The 13,567-nt window shown below is 43.1% G+C and overlaps 2 protein-coding genes across 3 annotated transcripts in view; one reads left to right on the top strand and one right to left on the bottom strand.

Annotated features, from left to right (window-relative positions):
- Positions 1 to 1,256: 1,256 nt before the first annotated feature.
- ubxn2a (UBX domain protein 2A) lies at positions 1,257 to 8,170 on the bottom strand. Of its 2 annotated transcripts, XM_047573211.1 has the most exons (7): positions 8,046 to 8,170; positions 7,616 to 7,678; positions 7,225 to 7,336; positions 5,464 to 5,573; positions 4,356 to 4,493; positions 3,797 to 3,958; positions 1,257 to 3,083 (listed from the first exon to the last, which is right to left on the bottom strand). In XM_047573211.1, the coding sequence occupies exons 2-7, from the start codon at positions 7,657 to 7,659 to the stop codon at positions 2,900 to 2,902; spliced, it is 750 nt and encodes a 249-aa protein (XP_047429167.1). In that variant the 5' UTR covers positions 7,660 to 7,678; positions 8,046 to 8,170; the 3' UTR covers positions 1,257 to 2,899. The 2 variants fall into 2 exon arrangements, with proteins under 2 accessions (XP_047429167.1, XP_047429168.1); XM_047573212.1 differs by lacking the exon at positions 7,616 to 7,678 and having other exon boundaries at positions 8,046 to 8,139.
- Positions 8,171 to 11,277: 3,107 nt separating this feature from the next.
- Positions 11,278 to 13,567, top strand: part of atad2b (ATPase family AAA domain containing 2B) — a 69,481-nt gene continuing 67,191 nt past the window's right edge. The window contains exons 1-2 of the mRNA XM_047573210.1: positions 11,278 to 11,500; positions 13,194 to 13,360. Of these exons, the coding sequence (XP_047429166.1) occupies positions 11,402 to 11,500; positions 13,194 to 13,360 (266 nt within the window). The 5' untranslated portion in view covers positions 11,278 to 11,401. The remainder of the gene's footprint in view (positions 11,501 to 13,193; positions 13,361 to 13,567) is intronic.

Below are 13,567 nucleotides of genomic sequence, written 5' to 3'. Positions count from 1 at the left end.
TCTGGTCGGGGAACATAATCTTACACTAATATTATGGTTATAGGCCCCTTTCAGTCTTTGACTTATGATATTTTGAGCCTTTTTTTGATCCATCAAAGTTCAGCAGCTCTTTAATGCGAGACGTTTTCTCTCCGCGGTAAGCCTCTCCTCGGAGCATGACAACAAACATGTCACGGAGACCCCGGCCGCTGAACCCGGACCTCTTCACAAATTCCAAGTATGCAAACCCCCTCATCCATAGCCACAATATCGACAACAACAAAAGGCACCACCGCAGAAAAGTCAGGCATATGACCTGAATTAGAATTGGTATGTTTCAGATAATGCGTGAAGAGGAATGTGCAAAATGAAAGGCTGCTGCCTCAGTGAAGGAGCCGTTCTGAGAGGAAATGCTGGAGTTAAAGGGAAAGTAATTCCCCGCATGCTTAGCCTTATTAAATATGTAGCACAAAGGAAATGTGTTCTCTTTTACCCTTTAGCCAGACCCCCTCTGGCTGCCGACCAAGTGGTGCACTCAGCCGCCACGTCCAGATAGAAAAAACTAAATCCTAAATGTGCGGCGTGCGGGAGGATTCGTCAGAGAGGGCAAAACATCTCTGCTGCCGAGTTTCTTCCCCTGACCTTGACCATCCTGTGGCTGTCAGCTCTGGCTCAGCCACGAGCAAACACGTAACCCCCTCCCCCCTTTATCCCAGCCTCCTGTTAAATATTGAAGATGGATAATGGTGCTCGCTTGCTTCTCGAGGCCAAGCGGGAAGGAGACAGAGAACCAAGCGCACTCATGTAAAAGCACATGCATGTTCTTACGCGAGATGATTCAAGAGTCAAAAAAAAAAAAAAAAAAAAAGGGCGAGCAGGAATTCAACCCGGTCTGACCGTTTCACCTCATTTTTGTCTTTGCGGTGAGGCCACTGGTTCCCGATACAGCTCCTACATTTAGCTGGTCGGTCTTCTCGCCATCGTATGCATGCTTTTCATACTGAGTGCAGGAACAAACAGCACTGAGCACGTCATCACTTCTCACCAGTAGGCCTCCCCCACTAATCTAAATCCCTGTTTAAATCTGTAATGACAGCACAGATGTTGTGTAACAGCGTGAAGTGAGGTGCACCGGTGCTGCTTGGTGTCAACTCACAATCACCGTAATAACCACAGGAGCTTGAGATGACAGATGCTGCAATTATCAACCATCTCTGTCAGGAGCAAAGAGCGACGTGCGATTTAGTTTTAAATCAAAACCAAACAAATAACAGAACTTCAAGGAACATTTTTTTATTATCATTATTATAATATCGTACCTTGATCAGTGATATGTCATTCAATGATTCAAACTAATAAAACAATACCCCCCAAAACAAAATTGGTTCTCTAAGATAATAAGACTGATCGACCCAAACAGCTGGGCCATAAATAACTTTTTTTTTTAGCCTTTATGTCACAGTAATGTGTAAACAAGACATCACATGTCCGTTATTTATCATTGTAAACTTAAAATTTTAAGCCCATTTTTAATATATTGTAAATAGTGCAGAAGAACTTTGGGAAGACTTCAGAGCTTGGCTGGCGGTGATGATATAGTGGGTAAAGGAGGCGGAGTTACATGCGGCAGATGAGCACACGTTTGAACATCTGCATGACAACGTGGGTTCGCTTTTATAATTTTTCCACAGTCTTGGGGAGATCTGACGGCATGTAAATACGCTTCCGCTGCAGGAACACGTGGGCCGTCGCAGGGCAGCCTGGGAAACTAATGGAGAGCGGCTCAGTGCTGATGATCAAACTTGTTGTTTTGGCACATGCAGAACTGACGCTGTGGTCATGTTTGTTCCAAATTTCTTCTACAAAACAATGGAAACGGAGACTGAAAGGGCATATAAATCAGGCCCGTTTTTGTAAACAACTGTGTCACCTCATGCCTTCCTCGAGTTCTTGCAGCGGGAACACGTTTAAAGTAAACACTGACACCAGCACCTCGGGAGCATCATAGTGTCTAAAGCCACATCCATGGTTCTGTGTTGGATCTGCCCTGCAGGAACAGGCTGCAGCCCGGTGTGCATCTCGTGGCGGCACAGACTGCAACAACATTGATTGGTCTGAAATACATTTCCTCTTCCGTGTGGCTGCGCGAGCACAGACAATTCCTCCTGCTTTGCCTCAGTCAGATCAATGTTAGCACAAACCGTCTACTCAGACGTCTTCTCTCTTAGGCTGCAGTGATTTCAGTGAAACTAACAGCTGATCGACATTTATTAGCTCCAACTCAAACAGGGGCCACCCAATGACAATCGTATGAATTACAGAGAAAAACAAATCAGTGTTTGTCACTGAAGTAAGCTTTTGTAACAATACCACCATTAAACTTGTAATGATACCACCAAAGCACTAGTTGGCAGTGTGATTTCTGTGCCAGATTTGCTTCAGATACTTCATGTATTTGAAACAACAGTGAGTTGAACAGAGTGTACCATACTGGAGTTGCAGCTGATAAATCTTAAATACTTTATGTAAAAGAGAGAAGACGTCGGAGTAGATTTGTACAGCCACTGAACTCACCGAGGCAGAGACGGGATGAATTTCCTGCGCTTGTCTAGCTACGGAATAGGAAGCGCATTTCGGACCAGTCACAGTTGTTGTGGTTTGTGTCCATGCAAAATTTCTGCGGCTGTACAGATCAGGCTAAGGCATAGATTCGACACAGAAGTATGGGTTATGTTTTAACCTGTGGCTAATCTCGCGTGGAGACATAGAGAGAAAGAGATTGAAATGACGATGACCGAATGCAGCACAAACTGCAGAAGAGAGAGAGAAAGGTTAATACGTTGTAGGAGGCATTGAGTGAGATTCCTCTGTGGCGGGGGGTGATATGTGACATGCTGCGTGCATTGTGTGGCCCTGTTAGTCAGGAGTGTCCAAAAGCAGCCTGTGTGTTCAGGGGTCTCTGGACGATGACGGCGTTGGCCAGATCCGCCTCCTCGAGGCTTAAATCTTTGTCGCTGAGCTCTCGGCAAGGGAGCGAGGTCGTCAGCACAAAAGGCGGACAGCTCCTCTGGCAGCGTGACACGAAATCCTGAACATCGGTGATCCTGGGAAGGAAAAATACAAATAAAAGATTTAAAGAGAATTAAAAAAAAAAAACACCACAATAAAAACAGAAAGGCTGGATATGTCTGGTCCTATTTAGTAGCAAATCATTCCCGGGCAAATGCTCTACTCCCCATCGTGACACGTGATTTCCCTCTGAAGCACAACACTAGTAACATCATCTATTATTAATAACAGCCCAGCATAGACAAGCAATCCTACGGCAGGCCTCACTCACTGACGAGCTAGGCTAACGTTGGAGGGGTTCAGTCCTCTCCAGCCTTTAGCTACTAACCCTGTTATATAAATGCTGCATCGGAGTTACGCAATCCCTCTCTGGGGATTTTATAGATCCACTCCGCTGCTACATCTCAGATTATGTTTTCTGCAGCCCCATGCGCCGTGGCCAGGGATGTAACATGCTTCAGACTCCCAAGACTTGAACAAAGCATTACATAATCCTAAAACAAGCCCCCACCCCCCGCCCCTTCCACCTCCCAATCAGCAAACCAAAATCTTTTGTCATCCCTTCATCACTACTTGATCGCTGCGATGCTTCAGATTATGGGATTTGCAGACTCCACAGCAGGAGGAAATAGTGATGAGCTATCACTTCCACGGGATCGTTACGCTGCCGTTAATATTCAGCGCTTGCCGAGGCTCGCGGGCTGACATGTGAGGTGGTGCGTTCTAGCCTTGACACTGTGATACGCACCGATGCGATAGGTTAAACCTCTGCACCAGTCTCCTGCCGTCCGCCAACCAGATCTGCAGGGAGGTGACGGGAAGGGCGTGGTCTAGTGTTACCATGGGAATAGGAGGAGATTCTCCATCCTCGTGCACAGATGGCGACCTGGCCACTACCCTGGGCGCAACGCTGTGGAATGGACAGGGATGAAATGACAGATTAACGAGCAGTCAGAAGTGTGCGGGGCATTTCTTAACTCCTGTGTTGGCAGAAAAGTCTCATGCTGAATGTATTTTGGACTCTCTGGAACATTTGGTATTCATACAGTGATGTGACAGGTTCTCAGTTCATCCAGCTGTCAACTTGATCTGATTTGCCTGCAGGACTTTGGATGCCTAGATTTAGAGGGACACCTAGTGGTGCAAAGTGATATTGCAGCGACAACTACATAAGAAAGACTACTTCTTAAAAACCCTAACGTTAGCTCAACAAGCACATTATCTTTTGTTTCTGTCAACACTGATACTTCTCTGCCAACAATTCAAAATATACAGCACTCTAAAGTTTGAAGTGGCTGATCTCATACCTGCCAAGTCGGTATCCTCGGCCACTGAAGGGGTGGAAGGTCTTCTTTCTGGGAACATAATTTTCCTCCGTCAGGTCCTCCACACTGATCTCCAGCTCCTCCTCTTCTGCTCTGCTCTCCCACTCCGCCGGAAGCTCCCTGGAAGATATTAAAGAGCGGGTTTGGGGTCCAGTCAGATCAATTAATATGACAAATATGCCGCACTAATGAACGTTAGCGCTTTATCTGTCTTAAGTCGGCCGTCTGCGGCCTGGAGGAAGAACGTCTTTGCTGCTACTATCCTCTTTGGTGACTTTATGGGACTTGACTCTGAGATCAAACCAGTGAGTCGAACCGGACATTATAGTACATGCGACTTACATACAAGGCTTGGTACTGAAAGAACTGTGGGAAAGATGCGGCCCTTTAAAAAAAAAAAAAAAAAACTCCAATGTGCCAAAATCACAAGGGTGCAAACGTTTCCAGGTCCGTTCATGCAGAAAAACATGCAACTCAGCTCTGATTGTGAGTTAAGAGTTATAGTGTTTGAGTGGAAACGGATTTGTGTATCTTTGTCTAAGGAGTAAAGAGCTGAACATGCAAATAAGAGCTAAGAAAAAGTAAACAGATGAATTTGAAATTGCTAAGCAACTTGGAAAGCACATATAATCTGAAAAACTAGAGAACCCTTTAACTTAAACAGTTTAAACAGCACTATTACCATGACCTATGTCTGGGGTTGGTCTGATTGTTTAGTTATCGTCTTCCTGCTGGGCTGAATACAGGTTATGACCCTGTTCAGAACTTAACAGGCAACCTCAGGCAACCTGAGTGCAGGTGGCCAGCTTTCAGCACTTGTCTTCACACCTGCCATATGCAAATAAACACAGATATCAATTTAAGGCGTAGGAGAATATTTGAACAGCTACTATCTCTGAGAGAGCTCTACGGCTGTTTGAGAACCATGAATAGTGCTCTTTTGTGTGTGTGCGCATCATGACTTGGGCACACATGTCGAGGTATCGTTTATTCATCTCCGCCCCGTCACACCTCTTGCGCCTTCGATCAACAGAATCGCACTCCTCACAGCTTCAATACTCGAAAGCAAGGCTCAGGCAACTAAACTCACCCTCTTTTTATGGCATCCAGGAAATCCTGATTCTCTGGGACCGAGTAGCTTCGGAAGTCCTCGTCATTCACAGTGAAGCCGTCCTTCCACAGCCTCACCACCATCTCCACCTGGAACGAAGGCAGAAACAACGCGGGAACCTTGATTATCCGGTGACACATACACAAACGTTCCGCATTAACAGTGCTAGTTTTATAAATGTACATGTGGATTATATTTATATATTAGTGAAAAGTGTACTTACAATATCAAATATAAAAGCATCCAATGCATCAAATGCTCTTTGTGACTGTAATGCGTTAAATTTAGCTTCATCAAGACTACGGTTTTTCCTCAAATAACTGAGAGCTGTTGCTTCAACTACGTTTTCATTTGTAGTACTATTGAGTTGTACTGCGGTGTACCTACACATGTTCCTATTATCTTGACAACCCCACTTTAATCAGTGGGCTAGGCTAAATAACAAACACTTTAAATTCAATCCAGATGGACAGCACAACAAACCGCATCCTGTCATTAACACAGAGGTAGCACAGGAGTGTAACATTAGAGTGCATTGGTTTTCACTGATGTACCTAATATTCTGGCAAGTGGGTTTATATTATCATTAGATGATCATTACTCATAGATTCGTTTGAAAGCAGTATTATACTGTTGTGGGTGCCATTCCATTGGAACCATTTTGAATGAAGCTACAACTAATAATTACTTTCACTACGGACGTAACAGCCGAGCATTTCTTCCACTGACTGACTGACATCTGAAAGAGAGAAACTATCACATGCGCTGTAAATTGTTCAAATTAAATCTTTTTGTTGCTAATTATCTGTCAGTTGACAAACTCATTACTCAGCGATTTCAACTGCACTTGCATAAACTGATGTGTAGTTTAATTTATCATTATTTATGACATAAGTTCTACCCATGTTTTGTGTGCAAAAATTCTTACTCTGAGGGGGTTACACACAGAAGAGTTTAAGCTACACTCTATTGCCAAAAGTATTGGCTCATCTGCGTTGACAAGCATGACATCCCATTATGAATCCATAGGGTTTCATGACATCAGACCCCCCTTTGCAGCTATAACAGCTTCAACTCTTCTGGAAAGGCCTTCCACAGGGTTTCCGAGTGTGTTTATGGGAATTTAGTGAGGTCAGACACTGATGTTGGACCAGAAGGCCTGGCTCGCAGTCTTCATCTAATTCATCTCAAAGATGTTCTGTCGGGTTGAGGTCAGGACTCAGTGCAGGCCAGTCAAGTTCTTTCACACCAAACTCCCTCATACGCGTCTTTATGGACCTCGCTTTGTGGCCATCCACAAACTGTTCCCACAAAGCTTGGATCATGGAATTGTCTCTTGGTATGCTGAAGCGGTCAGAGTTCCCTTCACTGGAACTAAAGGGCCAAGTGCAGCTCCTGAAAAACAACCTTCCACCATAATCCCCCCTCCATCAAACAGGTGGCATCCTATCACAGTACCACGCTGGAATTCACTGAGCTCCTGAGAGTCCTCAATTCCTTCATAAATGTCTGCAGAAGCAGTCTGCATGGCTAGGTGCTGGATGTTATACACCTATGGCCATGGAAGTGATTGGAACACTTGCATTGATTTATTTGGATGGGTGTATTTCAATATTACAACATCCAAACACTTGATACATATTTTGGCAGGGGGCTCACACACACAAAAACAAATATCTAGAACTGTCAGCAATTTCAGTATTTAGCAGTGAGATTTAGCAGTCTGAACTTGTTTCTGACCTTTGACGTCCCCGAGGCATCGTAGCAGATCTTCTCCACCTCATCAAGGAGGTCCTCAACCGAGAAACTACGCCTCATCGGAGCCTCCTCTTCAGTATTCTCACTGACAACCCTTTGAGAAACAGAGAAAGGTTTCCAATTAGTCATTAGGCGTCTTACTGAATTTAGCCTGCAGTCACAGGGGTTTGATGATGAGTTCAAACTCCATTAAATATTTCCAGAAAACGAACCACAAAATGCTCGCCTTTGCACATCACATATAAAGCTTCACACGTTTCAGTCCAACATTGTCTTTTGTCAAAAGTGTCGCAAAAATAAGTGTCCACTGTCACATGATCAGGGCCTTTTAGAATAGGATTCATTTTAAGGAAAATAATTTGCTGTGACTTACCATTGTTCCTCTTTCTCAACCCTCGCACTGTCAACCTCTTTCATGACGTCCTGTGTTTTCCATCTAATAAAAATGAACACACACACATGCTCTAATAGGGCCTCGTGCTTCATACACTGCATTTTTGGGCTAACCCTTCTTCTTCTTCTTGTTATTATCATTATGATGGCGGTTAACTATGTAAATGCTGTAAAAAACGAAAACACAAAACAAGTGTTGATTCATGACTGATCATGTTGTAAAGATTAGCGCAAGCTATAAATAACAACACAACAAGCGGCGTGTAGCGTTGTCGTCAATAATGGCAGTGGGCGTAGGAGAGCCACAGAGCTAAAGACGTGCTCGTTAAAACGTGGCCTACAAACACGTATACACACAGCAGTGAGTCGTTAAAGCGCGTATAAAGGGTAAGGTCAAAATGTTGATTTACCAGTCCGGTATGCTGTCGGTTAATCCTGAGCTTCACATCTGCAGCCGTAGGAAGCTCTTCTACTGAGCGATGCGTGTGACGCAACAGTGCCGTAAGTCCACACCTACTGTCGTGATGATCCCGTACTGCTGAAGTCAGCACCGTTGACTGTATATACTAGGTCAGCACCCCTTCAACAGTGATATTATGATGGTGGAACACTTCAAACTTTATGGAAATCTCTCCCAGATCTGTTGTCTTCTGAATGCAGAAACGGTGATTACTGGTCATTTGAAAACATTCAAGTAGACATGTTTCTTAAGAATAAAAAGATTCAATTCTTGATTCATAATTTGATTATAATAAGTATAAGTATTATTAAGTATTATGCAGAGCTCCCCCATCCCCACCTCGAACCCCATGGTATTGCTAACATTTGTAAAACAAGTTGTAAAATTCCCACTGTATAATGTTTATGTATGTTCCTTATTTTCCCTCTTTAATATTTATTAATAACAATTTTTAAATCAAAATTTTACAGTACTAAATGTGAAACACCATCTATCTATCTATCTATCTATCTATCTATCTATCTATCTATCTATCTATCTATCTATCTATCTTGTTGCTTGTTAAAACATGGAGAGTAGTTACTTAAGTAAAAGCATTGAGATCACAAGAAGGTAGCTAATGAATAAAAGCACTAAATGTACGTCGCTATGAACTAACTGATTGCTTGGTTCGGTAACATTATGAAGCTCATAAAAGGAGCCATACCTGCATGAGACCTGAAACTGAAAAATGCTTTAAACTATCACTTGATCTTTTGTGTCAAAATTGTTATTACTGTGGGATTTTTAGACTTACGAGATGTGTTACACCATTTGTACACAGCACAGTGCGCCTTGTTGACACCAACTCCATTGTAAGCCTGCTTTCAGACGATGAAGGAATTTTATTTAACATTATCTAGATGTCTGTGAATGTTCTCAGTCATTAACATCATGATATTTTGAATCATCAGAGTGCCACTGATTAGGAAAAAACAGGACACCACCAGGTTAATTCAAACAACACCCTCTAATCGCAGCTGAGGATTGGAATATTAACAGATCCTAATCATCTAAGTTTCAGGTGAACACCACCCATAGATGTAAAAAACAACAACAACAACAACAAACAAACAAAAATCATACCCACACCTATTTTAGCCAACACTACTTGGATGGGTGGTGAAACATTGTCAAGGAAACCCAACACGTCAAATTGGCTTTGTTACAGCTTGTTTTTTGGAGACTATTATTAAACGTATTACTTTCAATCTGCCCTTGTGCTCAATCATGCTGCCAAAAATCTTGAGTTACAGACTTTTTGTACTTCGAAAATGATAAATAAAAAGATAGAAATGTATGTATGTATGTAAATGTATGTCAGTTTTGATGGGTTCTGTTGCGTGAGAGTCCAACTTTTTACATTTGGATCACAGATTACTCCTTTGACAGTCCCGTGTGAACAAAATGCTACAAGGTCTCCAAAAAACAGAAATGGTTTTGACAATTGTTTTGGAAACCAAAGCATGAACCAAAAATGCAAAACAGATGGCCAGCACAGTTGCATCTTCAGTCAAGCCAGAAATAGAGTCGGCAAAACACAAAATGTGTGGGTTTTTTTTTTTAACTTGTGGGGACAAAATCACATGAAAGACAAGTGAAGAGCAATAGTAAAACCATTGTGCGAAGAAAACATAATTATTAATTCAATATGTTTTTGACTACAAAAGACTTTTTAGGAAAAACGGTAATAATGGATTATCATTTTCAAAGTTTTTAATCTTTTCCATTTACAGCTGAAAACGCCAGTCAAATCAAAATACTTTAGAGCATGCACATTTTTCATACACCCATACACATTTTTTGAAAGAGACTGAACTGCAATACATAACAGACAATTTGGAAAAAGCATTGATTCTACTCAAATGAGGGTGAACTTTCATAAAAGTACAGATTGTTTTCCATTTTAAACAGTTCATTCTATATTTACATGTCTTTTTGGTACCAGACTTTTATTCAGACAACAGGCAAAACTTTATGACCACTTTCCTAATATTGTGTAGGTCTCCCTTGTGCCTCCAAAACAGTTGTGACTCATCAATGGACATGGATCTTCTGAGAGTGTCCTGTGGTTCCTGGCAACTGTACTTTATTTTACTTTGTTTAATTTATATTGTTCATATATATATATTCTTTTTTCTTTTTTACTTTGCCTTATGTTTATTGCTCCAAACCCAGACACAAATCCCTTGTATGCATGAGCATATGTGGCTATAAATATCAGTCTTTCTGAAGTGGCCCAATAACATGGCAAATAGTTCCTAGGTAACTAGCAACTTAATAGACAATACTCCCCAAGGGCATATGTTATATTTAAGTTTCAAGAAAAAATTCTGATATACTTGTGCTTTTTGTTGCACCTTGTAGAACTCAAACTCATTTTAGTCTCAGGGCCACATTCAGCTCAATTTGATCTCAAGTGGGCCGGACCAGTAACATAACAGCATAATAACCGACAACTAGTAACAACAACTCCAGATTTTTACCATTTCTTTCTTTTAATTTCTTAAGAAAAATAAGTGCTATTTGGGCACGTGGTTATCTGCTGTTTAGCCCTGGGTCTCTGTGTTAGATAGATAAATGCTATTCATCCCAAACTGGGAAATTTAACAGTTGCAGCAGCGATGTACAAGCACTCACACCATACATCCAATATAACAGGAAAAAGAAAAACAATCTACTATTTACACAATATTTACAATTATTACGGAAATAAGTGAGTTGAAATAAGTGAATAAAAGTTGGGTTCTGTCCACTTCTCTGACTTAAAATAGCAGACAAAACTAGGAACAGCAGTTATTTTCATTGAAAGATTGCATTCTTATATGCAATTTTCACACCTTGCTAATTCATGCTGTGGACCAGATTTGACCTTCTTGGCGAGCCGCTTTTGGCCCGCGGGCCGCATGTTTGTAGCGTCACTAAATGCGATTCCAGTGTTCGGTGTTAAGGTTCCTACTGTAATCAGCATGTTTTAACCTGGTATTAACTCATTACAACGTATTTATACGAGCCATTGCTGTGTTTGTACAGTAAGTAGGGCAGTAGTTCTTGGTGGTAGTAGGCCAGTCAGCAAAAAATGAAGCACCTGCCAAACAGATCCAAGACCAGCTCAGAGACGCAGAGAGAGAGATAGAGAGAGAGAGAGTGAGAGAGAGAGAGAGAGAGAGAGAGAGAGAGAAATGGCGCCTCGGTGCTGCGCTCACTGAGGCAGTGTTTGGAGCCGGTTAGAGAGATTCAGCGAGGACAGACAAAAGGAATAAAGACATGGTGAACACGAGGAAGAGCTCGCGGACGAGGAGCGGCCCCTTCATCTCCTCGAGGACCAGGTCGTCGTCGAGGAACGAGCGGAACTCTGAGGAACATGTAAGCCGGTTTCTTTTCTTTTGCCGGCGAGCTAGCCGCCGCCGCTAGTTGGCTGCTAGCTTAGCGGCAGCCGTGGCCTCAAGGTGCTCCACACAGAACAGATGTTTCACGGCGAAATGCGAGCGGTGCCGAGGCTGACACCCTCGCGGACACAGAGGCACGCGGTTGACGACTTGGACACAGCGATTCGCGCGTGTGTCACTCGCGCCGGACGCGTTGCACAGCTGTCACAGTACGAGCTAGCGATAATAAACTAGCCCCAAGTTGAGTTCCCTTTGTGTTTGGCAATTTTACCCGGCTGACTTGTCTCACCATTGTCACCGCAAACGAGCCCCCCAAATAAAGACAAGTGTGATTTTGACCCGGGGCCGTTGGCACTGCTTCGTGTCGCCACACTGGAAGTGTCAGCGTTATTAATTTAGTCAAACGCGGAGAGATAAAGCGTTAGTTGAGCTAAGGTACAGCTAGCCCGACAGCTAGCTTACAGTGGGGGAAGGGAATCCCAGGTTCACAACAGTTGGCTTGCTCAAGTCCCGTATTTAGCAAGTCTGAACTTGGTGAACTTTCTGTTGTAAATGCCCCAAAGACCCACATATGGGCTGGTTTAACGACCAGACCCGTAAACAAGCAAACGCAGCTGATATTACACCGACTGGTACAGTTGTACAACACTTAAGTGATGGCTGTAGTTTTTACTACCATCGGCTGACCCACAAACTGACAGTCTTTGTCTCCAAATGTAAACATTGAGATTATGCAAGGCAGGGGGCTGTGTGCTTCGCTATTATTGACGATAATTATAGCACTTAACGCGGACCAGCGGTATAAGTCGACGATAAGATGATTTACTGAAAGTCATTAAGGGCATTCTTGAGTTTTAATGGCTCGTTTGGCTCCGGTTTATAGTGTGCACATTTGCGGTTCAAGAAATTCAAGTAACTCTTGCCCCTAAAGCCAGGGGCCGTGGAGTTTGAGCCGGGTTAACTAATGACACATGAGATTGAAAGGCTTCAGTGTGACAAGCACGGTTTTCAGATAAATCGCCAGAAGGTCTCAGGTCGTTTTTGGACCACGGTTTTGCTCTGCTTGCTGTACATTGACCTCGCTGTCAGAACTTGTCCAAACTGACCATTGTTGTGTTGCAAAATGATTGAGATCAGGAAGTGGTTTCAAGGTGCACCCTTTAGGTCACCATTGTGGATTTTTTTTTTTTTTTTTTTTGCTGTTGGTACATCCTGCACTTTTGAGTCTGCCTGCATCTGTCTGTGCAGCCAGTCAGACAAAACCCTCTGCCGGCACTGCAGCCAGTTGCCTATGACAACAGTGAGATATGCTCTCATATCAGCAGGGAAGTTAGGCAGTGAAGGGCATATGTCTGCTAGGTGCTGGCATTAACAGAATACATGGCCAAGTTCGGCATAAGGTGTCTCATCATAATACGATTGGATTTGTCATTTGGACTTATTTCCTGCTCCCTGACATCTTTTATGTTGTGGTTTTTTTTTTTTCACTTGTTCCTTTTTTGATTGATTGACAGGCTGAATTTTCATGTAACAACACTGTCATTGTATCTGGCACCCACCCTATTTTTTGATCCGTGCATGTTCTGATTTTGTCGTACTTGCATTCTGTCCTTCTTCCTCTCATATATTTTGGTGGCGCGTATGTGTGTGTGTGTGCGCTTGTTCAACAGAAGGAACTCAGCAGCGATGCGAGCACTCCCAGCAGCCCACGGTTGGCACCACCTTCCAAGCGGGTTCGGCGGAAGACTGCCTCCGAGCCTAGCTCCAGCGATACATCACCGTCCCCTCAGACCAAGGGCCAGAGGGTCTCCTGGGACATCCCCACCTATCGCACGAGGTCAGCTATTCAATTAGTTTTATTGAAAATCTAGTATCGTAAAGCGCACTCCCTGCTTTTACACAGACACCAGTATTACACTAATAGTCAAAAGAGCAGCCCGGTCGGAGTAAGAGTGGTGCCTCATGTAACTCAGTTGGAGTAGATTAACCCAATTGGAAGGAATTTTCAATCAGTGAAAGGAGTGGTGGTGAATAATTCCTTTCA

The sequence above is a fragment of the Mugil cephalus genome, chromosome 21, assembly GCF_022458985.1.
Source record: "Mugil cephalus isolate CIBA_MC_2020 chromosome 21, CIBA_Mcephalus_1.1, whole genome shotgun sequence".
Lineage (NCBI taxonomy): Eukaryota > Metazoa > Chordata > Actinopteri > Mugiliformes > Mugilidae > Mugil > Mugil cephalus.
This window is presented reverse-complemented; position numbering and strand designations above follow the sequence as displayed.